General features: G+C 35.1%; 1 protein-coding gene across 2 annotated transcripts in view; it reads left to right on the top strand.

Annotated features, from left to right (window-relative positions):
- The window catches only part of EIF4G3 (eukaryotic translation initiation factor 4 gamma 3), a 247,084-nt gene that overhangs the window by 170,190 nt on the left and 61,475 nt on the right, over nt 1-15,419 (top strand). For both annotated transcript variants that reach the window (XM_023529130.1, XM_023529131.1), the window contains exon 12: nt 5,073-5,909. In XM_023529130.1, coding sequence (XP_023384898.1) covers nt 5,073-5,909 — 837 coding nt within the window. The remainder of the gene's footprint in view (nt 1-5,072; nt 5,910-15,419) is intronic.

Genomic DNA, 15,419 nt, shown 5'->3' with positions numbered 1-15,419 from the left:
ATTTACATATCCAACATGTTCCTGTGTGTCTTGCTATTTTTAAAACAAAATGTTTCTTCTTATAAGTTTGGCTTTTATGGCTTCAGTTGGAGATAGTGCTGAGTTCAGATCCTGACTCTATCATGCAATATAGCTGTTTGGTCTTGATGAGTCATTATGCTGTGTTTCTTAATTTCTTTACTTACAAAATGGAATAAAGAAGACCTACCTCACAGGGTTGTTGTGAGGACATGCCTAGCATATGAAAAGTGCTTATTAAATTATAGCCATTATAACTGCTGCAGGAATCATACTAAGGTCTGTATTCCTATTGACTTTGAAAATGCCAAATGTTTGTTGAAATAAATCCTTTTGGATTATGGTAAACGTTAAGGGAAATCTCATGCCAAAAAATGGGATATCACAGTTTCTCTTCCTTGCCTAGTTGGATTTAGGTTGACCTTAGCTAGAATTGTGAAACAATTCTCATTAGGCACAGGAGGAAGCAAATTACTTTGGGCATGCTTTTTTTAATGCTTCTCATCATTCTAAGAATGAATGGAAATTATATTTGTTTTCTTAAATTATTCATCCTTTAAACATTTTAATAATCTATAGCCAGCTGTTAGCAAATACACTTTCTAAAAATTATTTTTTGAAAAGCATTCAGGAATTGGCACATAATCAAAGTGGAGGTATTTAATATTATTGGTTTTTTACTGGACTGCAAGTTAATCATACTTATAAACTTCTAATGTATGACTTCAATGCTGTTTATAGGATACAAAGATATCGTGATTGTTTTTTCCCTTGAGTATTGAGGAGCCTAGTGAACTTGAACAGAGACAAGTTCTATATTGTATTTGTTTTGTAAGATAGTTTTAAGCCAAAAAGATAGATAATGAATTCTAACCTGGCATGCTTCTAAAAGTTAGTCAAATACTGCTTTCAGCTTTATTCAGAGTTAGAGACTGCTGCATGCTTAAGGCTGAATTTTTAAATTAAAGTCATTCACCTTGCAAAAGTGTAGATCATAAACTGTTGTGGAGGACCACTTCCTACCTGCCTCCCCGCCCCACAATGGAAAAGCAGTTCTGAGTCAAAATTCAGAACGTTGTTTTCAGTCTGAGTGGAGATTAATTTTCAGGGTATTCCCCTCAAAACTTTATTACTTTTACACAGTTATAATCCTTTTGTTAGTTAGAATTATGCTAAACATATTAAATATTTACCATGCAAAGAGGCCTTAAAATATATCCTCTATGCTGACTCTGTAGCTGGGCCACGATAAAGAAAGAATTCATAATATTTCTTAGTGATGAGAGCTCTGACCTGCTAAGGTTTTCAGATTATTAGACACCTGCATTTTGTCACATATAGGCCTTCATTTCCAAAAGAAAGACTGTAGAATTCTTGGTTTCCTCAGTTTTTTATGCTTTGTGGAATTTTAAATTGTTGTGTGATACAGATATGGGTGAATTGGAAAATGTTTCAGGTTACTGTGATGAAAAACTTTAATTTTAAGCTTATTTCATAAAGCTTATAAGTAGTTTTATGTGACTACTGCTGTCTTCCTCTTAGTACCACTGTCCTCCAGGAAACTCAGTAGTAATTCTGATTTTCTATTTGTAACTCTACCCATAGTTTGCCCCAATATATGGAATAGTTTGCAGAGGAGTATTTTTTTTTTTTCCAACTAAATGTATATAATTCAAATAACATTAGAAGGGTCACCATTTTTCAGATAAAAAATTAGTTAAAATTTTAACTTTTTTTCTTAACTGTAGATTCCTTTTGAACTTAAAGTTAGGTACAAAATGCACTATTTTCAAAGATTGCTATATCACCTCCAGAATCAATAGATGGTGTACTTTGCCATCAGATTGGTTTTTCTCTCATGGAAATGTCATTTCTGAGTGGTTGCACTAGATAACTGATTCCCACATTAGCCCCAAAATCTCCCCCTAGCTTGATTCATCTAAATACCTCTTTTTTTTTTTTTAATGAATATTTTTTATTTTTTGAATTGGAAGAATGTGGGATTTGAAATCATTTACAGGTTCCAGCACTTGCTAGTTATGTGACCTTGGACCTATGACTTAATTTCTAAAACCCTCAGTTTCCGCATCTGTGAAACAAGAACATAACAGTTTCTCCCCTAGTGGTGGTTGTAAGAATTAAAGGACACTATGTGTATATGGTATTTGACCCAGTTCCTGGCACATAGTAAATGCTTATTTAATAAATATTTGCACCATTATTAAGCTTCTGGTTTTCTTAGAGGTTTTGATGTAAACAGCTAGAATAGTTACATGAAGACCAAGTTTTTATACAATATGCCATTTCCCATTTGTCGAGTACTTTTTAAAGACACAGGAAAAGACCTCTACTTGGTTTGTAGAGAGAAAGACTGTTGAATGAATTAAAATACTCGGCTGGTGTTGATGGTGGAAAGACAGCTTAAATAATTGATTTTTGTTTGATATTTTTGAGAAAGTGCATTCAGCCTAGTGTACGGAGAGCATGGTATGGATAATTAAATACAAATAAAAGTTATTTGTGCCTTCTTGCTAGTCTTAGTGCCTTTTGAAAGTCCTTGGTTTAGAGTAGATATTCAGTGAATGGTATTCTGTTGTAATTCAAGCCTTTCTAACAATGTAGCTCAATTGGCATTTAAGACGGGCTATTCTCTGTCAAGTGAGACTTTCCCTCAAATTGCAGGATGCTTAGTATTCCTGGTCTCTGCCCATTAGATGAGGGTAGCACCCTCTCAGTTACATGAGACTGGTGACAACCAAAAGGCACCCATCTGGGCAGTTGCTTCCACTGCCATATGGAATAAAAGAGAGCAGTTTTTTCATTCTTTCCTACATGACATTCATTATGTTAACTACAAGTAAGGAGAAAGAAAAAGTATTTCTTTTCTCATTATCCAGAGCCATTGTTAATAAACTGTTCCAGACTTTCCTGTATGCATATAGGTTAGTATTATATATTTTTTTAAAGTTACCAAATTAGGTTTATGCTCTACATACAGCTTTGTGCCCTGCTTTTTAAAAAATCTATCTTTTATTATAAACAACTTTCCATTTCATTAAATGCTCTTTTAAAATCCTATTTTAAATGATTGTATAGTATATCATGATATTCCCAGACCATCATTTCTTGAATCCCTCATTGTTACGTATTTAGCCTATTTTCCTTTTTTTTTTTTTTGGCTATTATGGTATTGCCTTAAATGTTCCAGACCTCTACCTTTGCTCACTTTTGCATGATATTTCCTTAGAAAAAATTCTTAAAAATGGAATTCCCACAAGTTCTTAAAGATGCCAAATGTTATAAACATTTTTAATGTTGTATATTAGATTTCAAACCACCATGGCTCTGCAGAGCATAATCTTAATAACGAAAGTTCTTAGATAAAACCAATGTTCTTTATTTAGATCTACTGTATTATCCTTTTCAGCTTTCTGTATTAAAGCTTTAATGAATGAATTAAAGGACTTTTATTTCAAAATGTGGAGCTCTCAGAATAATTAACTTTTTTTTTTGGTGTTTCTTCATTAATATTAGATTTTTCTCGAGTATACAAAAGTTTCAGTCCTAGGTCTCCTTTTGATTGATTATTTTTAGTATCAAATTTTATTTCCCAAAATTAATAATTGAATCGACATACTCTTATTAGATTATTAATGCGAGAGTTATTATTTTGTACGGTTTAATTTACTGCATCTGGATTTCATTTAGTGGTCATAAAGAGTGTAATTCTAATGAGCTTTCACAGTAGTCTCATGTGTAGTCTGTGTGACCTGTGCAGCAGTTAGTTGGAAATTGTTTTCATCAGAGCTATTTTAATATGTATTTATTATATATATGTCACATATACATATAGTAAACATATTTCTTTGAAATATTTTTTTCTCTTTCTCTGGCAGTGTAGTCTGAAGGTTTTGACAGTGAGAGCCTTATTGACTTTATAGCTCCACTACAGGAAATAGGCAGAGTTCAATGTAAGAAGCACTGGCTTTTACTCCCCTAAATTAAAGAGAATTTTAAGGCCAATTAAAGTTAGTTGTAGTGAATGAAATTCTAATGAGTGTCTAATTTTCCACTGGAGCCTGTTTGTTGTGCTAAGGAAGCACAAGGCTAGAAACTAGTCTAAATCTCCTTTGGTTTCATCCCCCCAGGGATGAATCAGATATTACTTTACATGGAATTTTAAAATATTGACATTTTCGTGAATTAGAATTCCTTACATTTCTCTGGTACCTTTATTGTGATGATCAATTTATGTCTCTTATTCTTGCTCTCATTCTTTCTGTCTATACACAGACACACATTTTATTATTCTAAAATATTTCAGACACATATATTAAGTGTTCTTTTTTTATTGGGCTTGGTTATCTGAAAACTTTGTTTTCTACTTAAATATTTTTTTTTTTTACAATCAAGACATAAGATAAACTTCCATTTTTATATCTTCAACATTATTTCTGGTTATATGCCTCTTTTAAAAAGCAAAAAGTTAAATTAATTTCTAAATGAATTTTTATGTTCAGGAACTTGATGTCACTATCGATAATAAATTTCATTGATGATAAATGACACTATGATATCTTCTCTTAAAACATAGTATTTTTAGATAAGTAATATACGTTCTTTATAAAAATTGCCCAAAATGTAGAAATAGATAAAAAATATCAGTCTATAATAATTTAATCTCCAATTATTTGCCCTTGAACCGTCCTGCCACTATAGTGTATCCTTGGTAGAAGACTTCCTACGGGGAATAATAATGGTTTAGCTTCAGTTTTGCTAAGCTTTTCCATTATATTCTTGACATAATCATTTGATGAATTGATTCCTTCTCTTACTCCAAAATAAACCTTACGTGTATTGGAGACCATGTAATAGTAGGTGTAACAGAAAAGAAAATATGACAATATTTTTGGAGTGGCTGATTATATCTAATATTTGGTCTCTCTTCTGCCCATAATTTAGGGTAAGAGATTAAAAGAATTAGCCCAAAATAATACAATGTAATCTCTGATCCAGGAATTATTCTTAAAACTCTTTCTCTTTTTCTTCCCCAGAGGAGAAGCCAAAACCAGACCCAGTGTTAAAGTCTCCTTCCCCAGTGCTTAGGTTAGTCCTTAGTGGAGAGAAGAAAGAACAAGTGGGCCAGATGTCTGAGACTACTGCAGCAGAATCCATACCAGAGCTTCCTCTGCCTCCATCACCAACCGCTATTTCTCCAATTGCTCGAAGTACAATTGCTTCCCCCACCGCTGCTGCTCGCAGTAGCCAGCCGACATTCACCACTGCTCTAGACGACAGATGTGAACTCTCCTCTGCAAAAGAAGACACAGTTCCTATACCCAGCCCCACATCTTGCACAGAAACATCAGATCCTTCACAAACAGATGTTATCGATGATGATATATGCAAGAAATCTTGTAGTGTAGCACCTAATGATATTCCACTGATTTCTAGTACTAACCTAATTAATGAAATGAATGGAGTTAGTGAAAAATTACCAGCCACGGAGAGCATTGTGGAATTAGTAAAACAGGAGGTGTTGCCACTGACTCTTGAATTGGAGATTCTGGAAAATCCCCCAGAAGAAATGAAAGTGGAGTGCGTTTCAGCTCCCATCACCCCTTCCACAGTTCCTTCCTTTTCTCCATCTCCTCCAACTCCTCCAGCTTCTCCTCCTGCGCCAGTCATTGTCCCTGCTGCTGCCATGAACGTTAGTACTGCTAGTGCTCCCGCCACAGTCCAGAGAGTCTCAGAAGAGGATGAGAGTATAAGAACTTGCCTCAGTGAAGATGCAAAAGAGATTCAGAACAAAATAGAGGTAGAAGCAGATGGGCAAACAGAAGAGACTTTGGATTCTCAGAACTTAAGTTCAAGAAAGAGCCCTGTCCTAGGTAAGCTATTCTGCCGTTAATTATCATATGCTTGCTGAATATGAAAAAGAAGCAGTATTTGAGTTATTTTTTAATTGGCTACTTTCCTTGACTTCCAGAAACATCAAATGAATGCTGAAATTCCTAGTCTGATTTCTTCAATGGTGTGTTTATGTTTTAGTGCAGCCTGCAAAAGAGTTACTCCATTGTCTAAAAATGCAAATGAAATTTCAAATATACAAAATGCCTCAAAGGTATATGTCACTGTACATGTGTATTTTGTTTTTATTTTTTTGCCTCGTTCATATGAATCAGATCCTCAGTGGTTGATTTTGTTGTTTTAGGGCTGGAAACCAATTACAATTAGCATGTAGTCTAATCCTGTCTTCTCAGAATTTGAAAATCTAGTCAATCCTAAACTTAAAGGAACTCCTCTATGCAAGACCTCTTTAATCTTGGATTTAGGACATAGCAATCAGAACATCAAAGGTTTATGACTAGTTCCGAAAAATAAAAGTGCCCTCGTTGATTAACTCTCAGATAAGTTTAATGCTTTTTCATTTTTTCTTTAAAAAGTTTATGTTCTCCTGTAATTGCCATTATTATTTTATTATTAATATTATCAAACTATTCTTCCCAATTCAAAATTACTTCTTTTTAATGTAGCATCACCTAGGATCTGTGGAACTAATCATTGGGTTTTTATAATTTTAATCAAAAGTGACCTGAGGCTTATCAACTATTCTAAAGTCAGTAGCCCATAAGAATATGGCTTTTAACAAGTCAGCATAGCCCGTCTTCTGCAACATTGCTCTGAACCGTACAATTTACTCTCTGGTGCCTGTCAGGTTAAGTTATACAATTTGACAAATGAGTGCTCCCCCAACAGTTGATCTAGATATGCACTTGGGAGGTTTTAGTCAACAACATCCTCAGTTTTTATTGTCTATTTTGAGCTGTCTGATAGGGAAACTTCACAAATCAAAAACCCAATCCCTACTTTTAAGATGTGGCTTTCCCACTAAGTTCAGTCCTTGAGACAATTTCCTCACGAATGTACTTAGAAGGTTTCTGGCTACTTGAAACAGTAGAACATCTCGTTTAACATAGTAAACCAGAGCAGAAAAACAAACAATGCAAGGCAGTTAGGACAGGGAGAAGTTTATTAATGATAAACTTGTAAATTACCTGTTTCCTGAACAGACTGGCTTCCATTGGCATCAGTATTTATTCATAGTGCCACCACTATTTGATGAACCTTCTTCCTTGGTGGAGTGATTACCTGGGGCTTTTTTGTCAGTCACTTGCTGAAAAAACAATCTAAATTTTGGTGTGGCTGCAGGTGAATGCCCGCAAAGAACAGTCATTTGTTGGGTGAGCAGTAATTTGACCCTTCATTGTTTCCTTTCATTTACCCAACTAGTGAGGTGGTAGTTCCAAAATTAGGAGAAGCTGTTGAGGACACATGTTTAAAAAAAACATCAAAACAAATAACAAAGAAAAACAAAGCAGTTGTAGGTAATACAAGTCAGAGATACAGACCATACCTCAGAACTTAAATAAGTGTACAGCAAGACTCTGCACCAAAGTCATACTTCCGCTCACCCCTGACAATTATTCTTTTAAGCAGTTTGTCACTTAGGTAGCCTGATGTTGCAAGGGCAGTGCCCAGGGATAAATGGACAGTTTGAGGGGCCAAGTGATCTTCATACTATGGTACATTTTTTCAAACTGCAAATACTCTTGGAATTAGTAATGTAAGTCACCAGCACCTTAGTGAAAGAGTATAGATTCTTCATTTGCAAACCAGAGGATAGCTAGAAAAGAAAAAAACTGTCTTTTGCACGATTAGGGATGAAGTAGAGATTAGTGATGTTGAGAAGTAAAGTGTGTTAGCATTTTTCTACTTTCATGATTTTTTTTTAACCTATAAATGTATATTAAAAGAATTAGAAGTTCTATAATTTCCCTTTATATCTTATGCTGTTCAAAGTCCAAAGTAAACCAACCTCAAGAACCCATGCAGTCTAGCATTTTTTAAAATTGTACAGCTACCAGAAACATTCCTGACTCTCTTATTTCTGTACAAATAGTTTTTAATGTTATTGCCACAAAAGTTAAGTGAAAATTTAGATTATCATCATTCTTTTAGATATATCAGCGTGAAGTTGTTATATTCTTAATGAGTACAGTCTTTTTTGCACTTATTTGTTTAGTGTACCTTGTTTACTTTGAGAGGTTATTAAATCATAAGAGTTTGGTTTAGATACCAGTCTTTGGTTGTTGATTTTGAGACTAATTCTTACTGTCTCACCTGAGGAAACACTTTAAAGCTGGCTTCAGAAACCATTTTCTTTTGACAGATGTGATGCATAAAAATGCACAGTGGTTGGTATGGAGATACTAATTTAAAGCAGTAATTAAAGTCAGATTTAGGGATATGGTCCCGCTTCTGCTGGAAAACACTTAATTGCAACTGTTCTCGATCATAATTCTGACTAGCAAAATGCAGCAATTCTGCATGCTTCGGTGTTGAAGAGCAAGCCCTGTAAAGTGAGAATTGTGTGTGTTTATCTTCAGTGTACTCTGAAAAGTCTCAGAAATAGGCCAGACTTTCGATTACTTGATTCATACAATCACTGCAATAATTAAATGTGCAAAAATCTATATTAATTGGAAGATTTCTTCAAGTCTTAGGAATTTTTATTATGCTTTCTATGTATATTTGGTAGGGAAGAGAAGGGAGTTTCAGAACTAGTGGAAAAACATTCTCTACTCACCATTAGGAATTCATTTTGTACAATTTCCAGAAGGCATGTACTGTGTACCAAGAACTTTTCTGTTTTTTAAAATAGTGATTTTTCTTTTTAATATCTGTTTGATATTAAACTATTATTTGAAATCCTTTTGGCAGAGAGAGATTTCTCATCTTTAGTCTATTTTATCTTCCAGCTAGCTCTTGCTCATGGTGTGTTGTTTCTTTGTATATTTTATAAATTTGTTTTATGAACTCATATTCAGCTAAGTTTTCCTGGATGTAGATTGAGGGCAAGTCCTCCCAAAGCAGGTTTGTGTTTACTTTACTTACTAAATGTCTTGGGAAAGCATCTGCTGAAACTTAATCTGAGTTTAATGTCCTAAATCTACTTTCATACCCTAAACAAAGTGTGAAGACATTCTCTGTGGACACTAATTTATAAGGATGACAGCGGTCCCTCTCCACCTAGCTGAAACCAAACATCCTTCCTTGTCATCACTCTGTTGGTTCATTACTTTATTTTGTTCTGTTTTATTGTTTTAGCTACCTTTTCACTGAGACTGTTACCCTGTTAGGAATCTCAGAGCTTTTTGTAAGTATCTCAGTTCCAAGTCCTCATTTTGCAGGGATCCAAGATCTCATATCTCCCTCAAGGGTATTAAAATGTAAACTCCTTGGTTATAGAGACTGGATCCCACATCTTCAGTCGTGTACGTAGTGGCTATAGTGACAACAGCAACTGATCTTGTTTGTGTGGCTTCCAGGAGTTTCCCTTTTAGGATCGTAAGCTCAGCTAAGGTTGAGGATGGTTTCCAGATTCTATAGATTGCAAGATGAGAGATTTCTCAGATAGAGATATGATTGTATGTTTTGAGTGATATTAATGAAATACTGGTCCATATAGCTGACCAAATTGCTGTTCTCCTTTGGTGGTTTTATTTTACTTTAGTATAAAGGGAGCATACTTTACCAGTGAGATATTGACAGTATTTTAAAAGAAATAAAACATAAGTGAACATAAAACCAGAGACATAAAAGTCTTGCAGTTTGGGTAGACTAACCTGAAAAAGACTCATTTTTAAAACCATGATCTCAAGGTGAGTAACAGGAATAGGGAATTTAAAATTTATTCTTGCCTTTGTTCAACTTATACCTTCTGAGAAGTATTTGAAATATCCCCGTGAGATTTAGGCATAATCCTTCCCCTAATATACACCGTTATTATTTAACTTCTTATATTCCTCTAGAGAAATATGTTCTGGAACCCTGGGAACAAAACTTCCCAAATGTTCCTGATTTCATGTCATCAAAACCAGCAGAGCAATCCTTAAAGGAAGGACTCTTGGTTTCTTTTTCTAGAGACTTGAGTCCTGAGTGATCCTTGGGAATAAGGAAATTAAAATTATTGGTTTTCCCCACCTTATTTGTAAAAATATTCTCAACAAAACTGCCTAAAAAGTATATTTCTGCTATGTCATTCCTGTTTTCTTATTGCCTTCCACAGTGAAATCTTAAGCATTCTCTGGAGAATCCTGGCTGCTGGCTCCAATTCTGTCATTCATGTGCTGCACAATGAGCCCAGACACCTGATGGTGGAGTTTACTGACAGGTGCAGGTGCCAAGCCTCTGGCAAGCACCTTGCACACGTTCTTGCCTCTTCATAGGGTGTACACTTAGCTACTATTTACAGTAGTTCATTTCTTTGCAACGTGAGCCCCAAGGTTTCATTCATTGGATATTAATTAACTTACTCATGCATATCTTCATGAATAGACATAGATTCTTTGTTCAGAAGTTTGCCCTTTTCCCCCCAGACTTAGTAATTAATCTGCTTCCAAAAGAAACCATTTGATTTACCTGCTTCCAGACAGGGTAGTCCAGACAGTTTAGGGGCATGCTATTCTTTCAGGCAAAAGGGAACTCTTTTCAGGAAAACTTAGTCTTGCTAAAAGCTTTCCTTTCTCCGCCATCCTTGACCTTGAGAACTATTTTCAATATCTTTGACGAGATAATTTTTCCCTACTAACGCAGAAACATCTCCAAAATGCATTTCCTTCAATATGTCAATTCTCCATTACCTATTGCAGTATTAATAGTACTTGGTAATTTAGTTACAGTCATAATAAGGTCATCTTTCTTTATGTTTACAAAGCCTTTTCTCAGACATATCAAGCATTAATTTTATGATTTAAGCAATTATTCCTGGGATAAAATTATTGCTATTTTGCTGATAGCAAAAATAAGCCATGGAATGTTAAATAGGTCACAGGAAGAGTTACAACCCAAACCTTCCCTTACTTCACATTTCTATTATTCTAACATGCTTTCTATATTGCTATAAAGTTCTTTTAACATTTTCAGGCTTTAGAGATTACACATTTCTGCATGTGACACAGGTTCAAAGGGAGATGTGAAAGCCTGCCTGTTTCAACCACAAATAGTTAATGAAGGTCTACTATGAATTAGTCGTTTTCTGGGCGCTTGACATTTATCAATGAAGAATCCGAAAACCCCTACTCCAGTTGTATGTTGGAAAGTTTTAAGTGCTATAAAAATAATCAAGCAGGACAGGAATGCTGGAAGAGGCAGCAGGTTGTAGTATTTAAACAACATGATCAGAGTTGTAGACCTCTGATCTCAACAACATGAGATTTGAGCAAAGATGGGGAAGGAGGATTATCTGAGCTACCCTCTTACCAAAATCTGTGAATTTTCTTACCCCTTTTTCCTTTTGAGAAATAGTACTATACTCCGTCTTCTCTATTCTTAAATTCCAGTAGGCAGAGCACTACTGGAGAAGATCACACCACTGTGAATGTAAGTGCCTCTACAAATAAACACTCTTCACCCCAAGCCATTCCTTTTATGACCTCCCTGTTATAAAATTCTGTACAACCCAGCCCTGCTCACCCTCAACAGATGGCCTTGTTTCTCCCATTGTTTAGAAAACTGAGTGCACTGAGAATGCCTTTTTCAGTCGTCTGCCCAAGCTACAAACCTGTCTCTATCTGAACTTTCATCAGTCTCTTATTAATTGTCCCTTGCAGTCTCATATATATTCACTGCCTCTCCATGGACTTCTTTCTCATAAATATGCTGAAGTCTTTCTCACCCCCAAAACACTTCCTCAGTCATTCATGCTCATGTAACTACCATTTAAACTCCCTCTTCCACTTCTCATCCAAACTTCTCATGAAGAGTTTACCATTCTTGCTTCTACCCTGTTTACTGTTCAGCTAATGTAATCTGCTACCAACATGCTAGTTGAATTTCCCTCAGCCAGATTGCCAGTGGATGTACGTTTATCTTATTGGTCTTTTTACCACATGTAACACTATCAGTTGCTCTTTTTCTTTTATTCAGTATAATTTATATGCAGTAAAATTCACTTGTTAGCACTCATTTATGTGAATTTTGACAGACACATAAAGTCATGTAATTACCACTACAGTCAAATATAGACAGTTCCATTACTCAAAAAAATTCCCTCATATTTATATGTTCCAATTCTGTTATTATTTAACACATTCTTCATGGGTGATTTAATCCACTCTAATAGTAGTCGCCTCTCAATGGCATATACTAAATTTTTATCTCCATGTGAATATCTCTTCTGAGCTTCAGTCTTATATTACCAATTGCCTGTCTCCACTTGAAAATCCCAAAACATCTCAAATTAAATATGTCCAATACCAGACATGTGGAAAAAAAATGTTAAATATGTCCAATACTAATCACCTATTGCCCTAAACCTGTTCCTTTATCTCAGTTAGTGGCACTGGCTTTAATTAAGCGACAATCCTGAAGCCACTGTTGATGGACTTTTCCTTTGAGTCACTTTTCTTTCACATACGGTTGTTTTACCTGGGTTGGTTGTTGAATTTGTCCCCTCCTCTTTATTTCCTTCTACCACTGCCGTAGACCTGCACTTCTGCGTGGATGCTGCTCACTTCCCAGTTTTGTCCCACTTCAAATTCATTCTCTACTAAGCAATCATCTCTTTAAAATATAGATCTGGCCTTATCACTCCTGTCTGCTGAAACCCTTCAGGGTGCTGTGACAGTGGAAGGCATTCACCTTCAAGATAAACTCTCAGCTTCTCACTTTTTACCGCAAGGTCTTGTTATATGTAGTTAGAGCAGCAATCTTCTGAGTATATATGCATAGGATCTGAATGTAACTTTTCATGTGTTTGGTTAATCTAAACACTAGCAATAAAGTGTAGTGGTCAAGATTAAGGCAACAGAGGCAGACACTCATGAGTCTTAGCCTTTCCCTTTGTCTACATATGAGACCTTGGGCAAGTTTCTTAACTTCTCTGAGTCTGTTTTCTCATCCAGAAATGAAGATAATAAGAGTATGTACTTTATATAAAGTTGTAATGAAGACGAAATGTGATGTAAGTAAAGCACTTAGCACAGTGTCTGATATATACTAACCACTCTATAAATATTAAGCATTACTAATGTTTCTATTTTCAGCTAGTATAAGGGCCCACAGGTTCCTTTCAAACTGTACTAATATTACACAGAACAAATGGATGTCATGATCTCTGTCCTTGGGAATTTATGTTCCAAAGAAGAGATGCTCAAGAAGATACCATCTGAAAACTACTTAATTAAATCCCGGACATGAGAAGTAGAAAATCTCTTAGAATAGTCCCTATGCATGTATAAAGGCTTTTATACCCATTATGTCATTGAATCTTCACAATGATCAGACATATCCCAAGGTGACCTCTGCTGTCATTTGAGGAGAAGTTCTGCCTAGAATAGTGAATTTTAAGGAGCGTCTATACCATTGAAAATTTCAAGCATGCATTAAAGTAGAGGATAGTAATAACTGTTAATTTCTTGGGTAAGTCAGGAATAAAAAATTAGGAAGAAAACTAAAAGGAAAAAAGTTAAAAAGGTAGCCAGAAAGTGGAAATAACCCAAAACATTAATCAGTTGATGAATGGATAAACAAAATGTGGTGTATGTGTATAAAATATGGAATATTATTCAGCCATACAAGGGTGTGTGTGTGTGTGTATAAAATGTGAAAAGGAATGGAAATACTGATATACACTACAACTACAAGGTTCATAGGTGAACCTTGAAAACATGTTAAGTGAAAAAGTCACAGAAGACCACTATATATATGAAATTTTTAGAATAAGCAAATCCTTAGTGACATAAAGTAGATGATTAGTTGCCACGGGTTGGGGAGAGAGGAGAGCAAGGAGAAAGTGCTAGTGGGTTTGGGATCTCTTTTGGGGGTGATGAAAGTGTTCTAAAGTTAGTGATGATGGTTGCACAACTCTGTGAATATGATATAAACCACTGAATTGTATACTTCAAAAAGGTGAATTTTGTAGTATGTGAATTATATCTCAATAAAGCTATTAAAATATTTTAATAAAATGAATAGGACCAAGTGGTTGTGCTACCAGCATCTAAATAATAAAGAGGCATCAGCCTAAGAATTTCATGGTAAAAACCCTGACAATAGAAACGATTCAAGTTAGAGAAGTTACAGCTTAGAAATTTAGGAGTAGGTTTCAACAAAAACATCATAATCAACAGTATCAGACATAGAGGAATGTTGCGGTACAACCAAAACCACATTCTCTTTTGAGGTATTTTACGTCTGAAGTATGTATTATTTTTATTCTTACTATTTACTAGTAGTTATATTTTACCTAAGTTTGAGAGGATATTCTCAGCTAGGTGGTGGATGCACCACTGTAGTAAACATTCTAGGGACATTATTTGATGTCACAGATATGGAATACCCCACTGGGCTGGGAAGGCAGGGTTGTTATTTGTGTTTGACGTACAAAGGGATCTGTTTTAGAAGTAACGATTCTGCATTTCCTTGTATATAATCCAGTTCTTGTATATTTTGCCTCAGTTGATCCACCCTCTCAAAGACCACCTACAGCTTCTACCCAGGACCCTGCCAAGCCTTTCTTGCTCTTCCAGCTATCCATCCTATTAATTTTCCATCCGCCTGTTCAATCCCCATTCCTTTCTAGTCTATTTCATATACTCATTATTACCTCAGCTAGTGCAGTTCTCTCTGCTTTGAGACTTCTTGAAGAATATTTTCATCACATACTTCCCAGAAAAGTATTCCCAAGAAAATACTCTTTCTGGATGTATCTCTCCAAGAGTTACAGAATTTTTGTTTCAAAGGTATAAGATCCAGGCTCTCAGGTTAGCCTTCAAGGCCCTTCATTAGTCATTGTCTGTCCCTAGGTTTACCTTTATTTATTTATTTTTTTGTGCCAATCCTCCACACCTATTTGATAGGTGCTGATACTTACATTGTTGCCTTGCTGCTGTCTTCTCAACCTATACCCTGTTAAAGAACCTGCCCCAAATTTAATTTTTTAAATGTGACTGTCTTCACAGATTTTTCCATTCTGATAATTACTTGATTCTTAACACCTAAATATATCAATTTAGAGTACTTGTAGTGTTTTATCAATATTGATATGTATACATTTTATCTCTCCAGCTCTCCCATACTTTCTTCAAGATTAGTAAACCGATTTATATTCTCCACAGATCTTTTATTAAGTATTTGTTCACTCATTTAAGCAAATGAATAAGTTTTTGTTGGTGTTGGTTTGTTCTTGTGTTTTGGTATTTTTTTGCAGGGGAGGTGATAATATGACTGACAAATCAAGTGTATTTAAAATAAGTCACATCACCCTAGTAGGAAAGATTTTTTTTATTTTAATAGTAATAGCTTTCATTAATTACATGCTCACTATTAGGGACTGT

Source organism: Pteropus vampyrus, unplaced genomic scaffold (genome assembly GCF_000151845.1).
Source record: "Pteropus vampyrus isolate Shadow unplaced genomic scaffold, Pvam_2.0 Scaffold36, whole genome shotgun sequence".
In the NCBI taxonomy this organism is placed as follows: Eukaryota; Metazoa; Chordata; class Mammalia; order Chiroptera; family Pteropodidae; genus Pteropus; species Pteropus vampyrus.
This window is presented reverse-complemented; position numbering and strand designations above follow the sequence as displayed.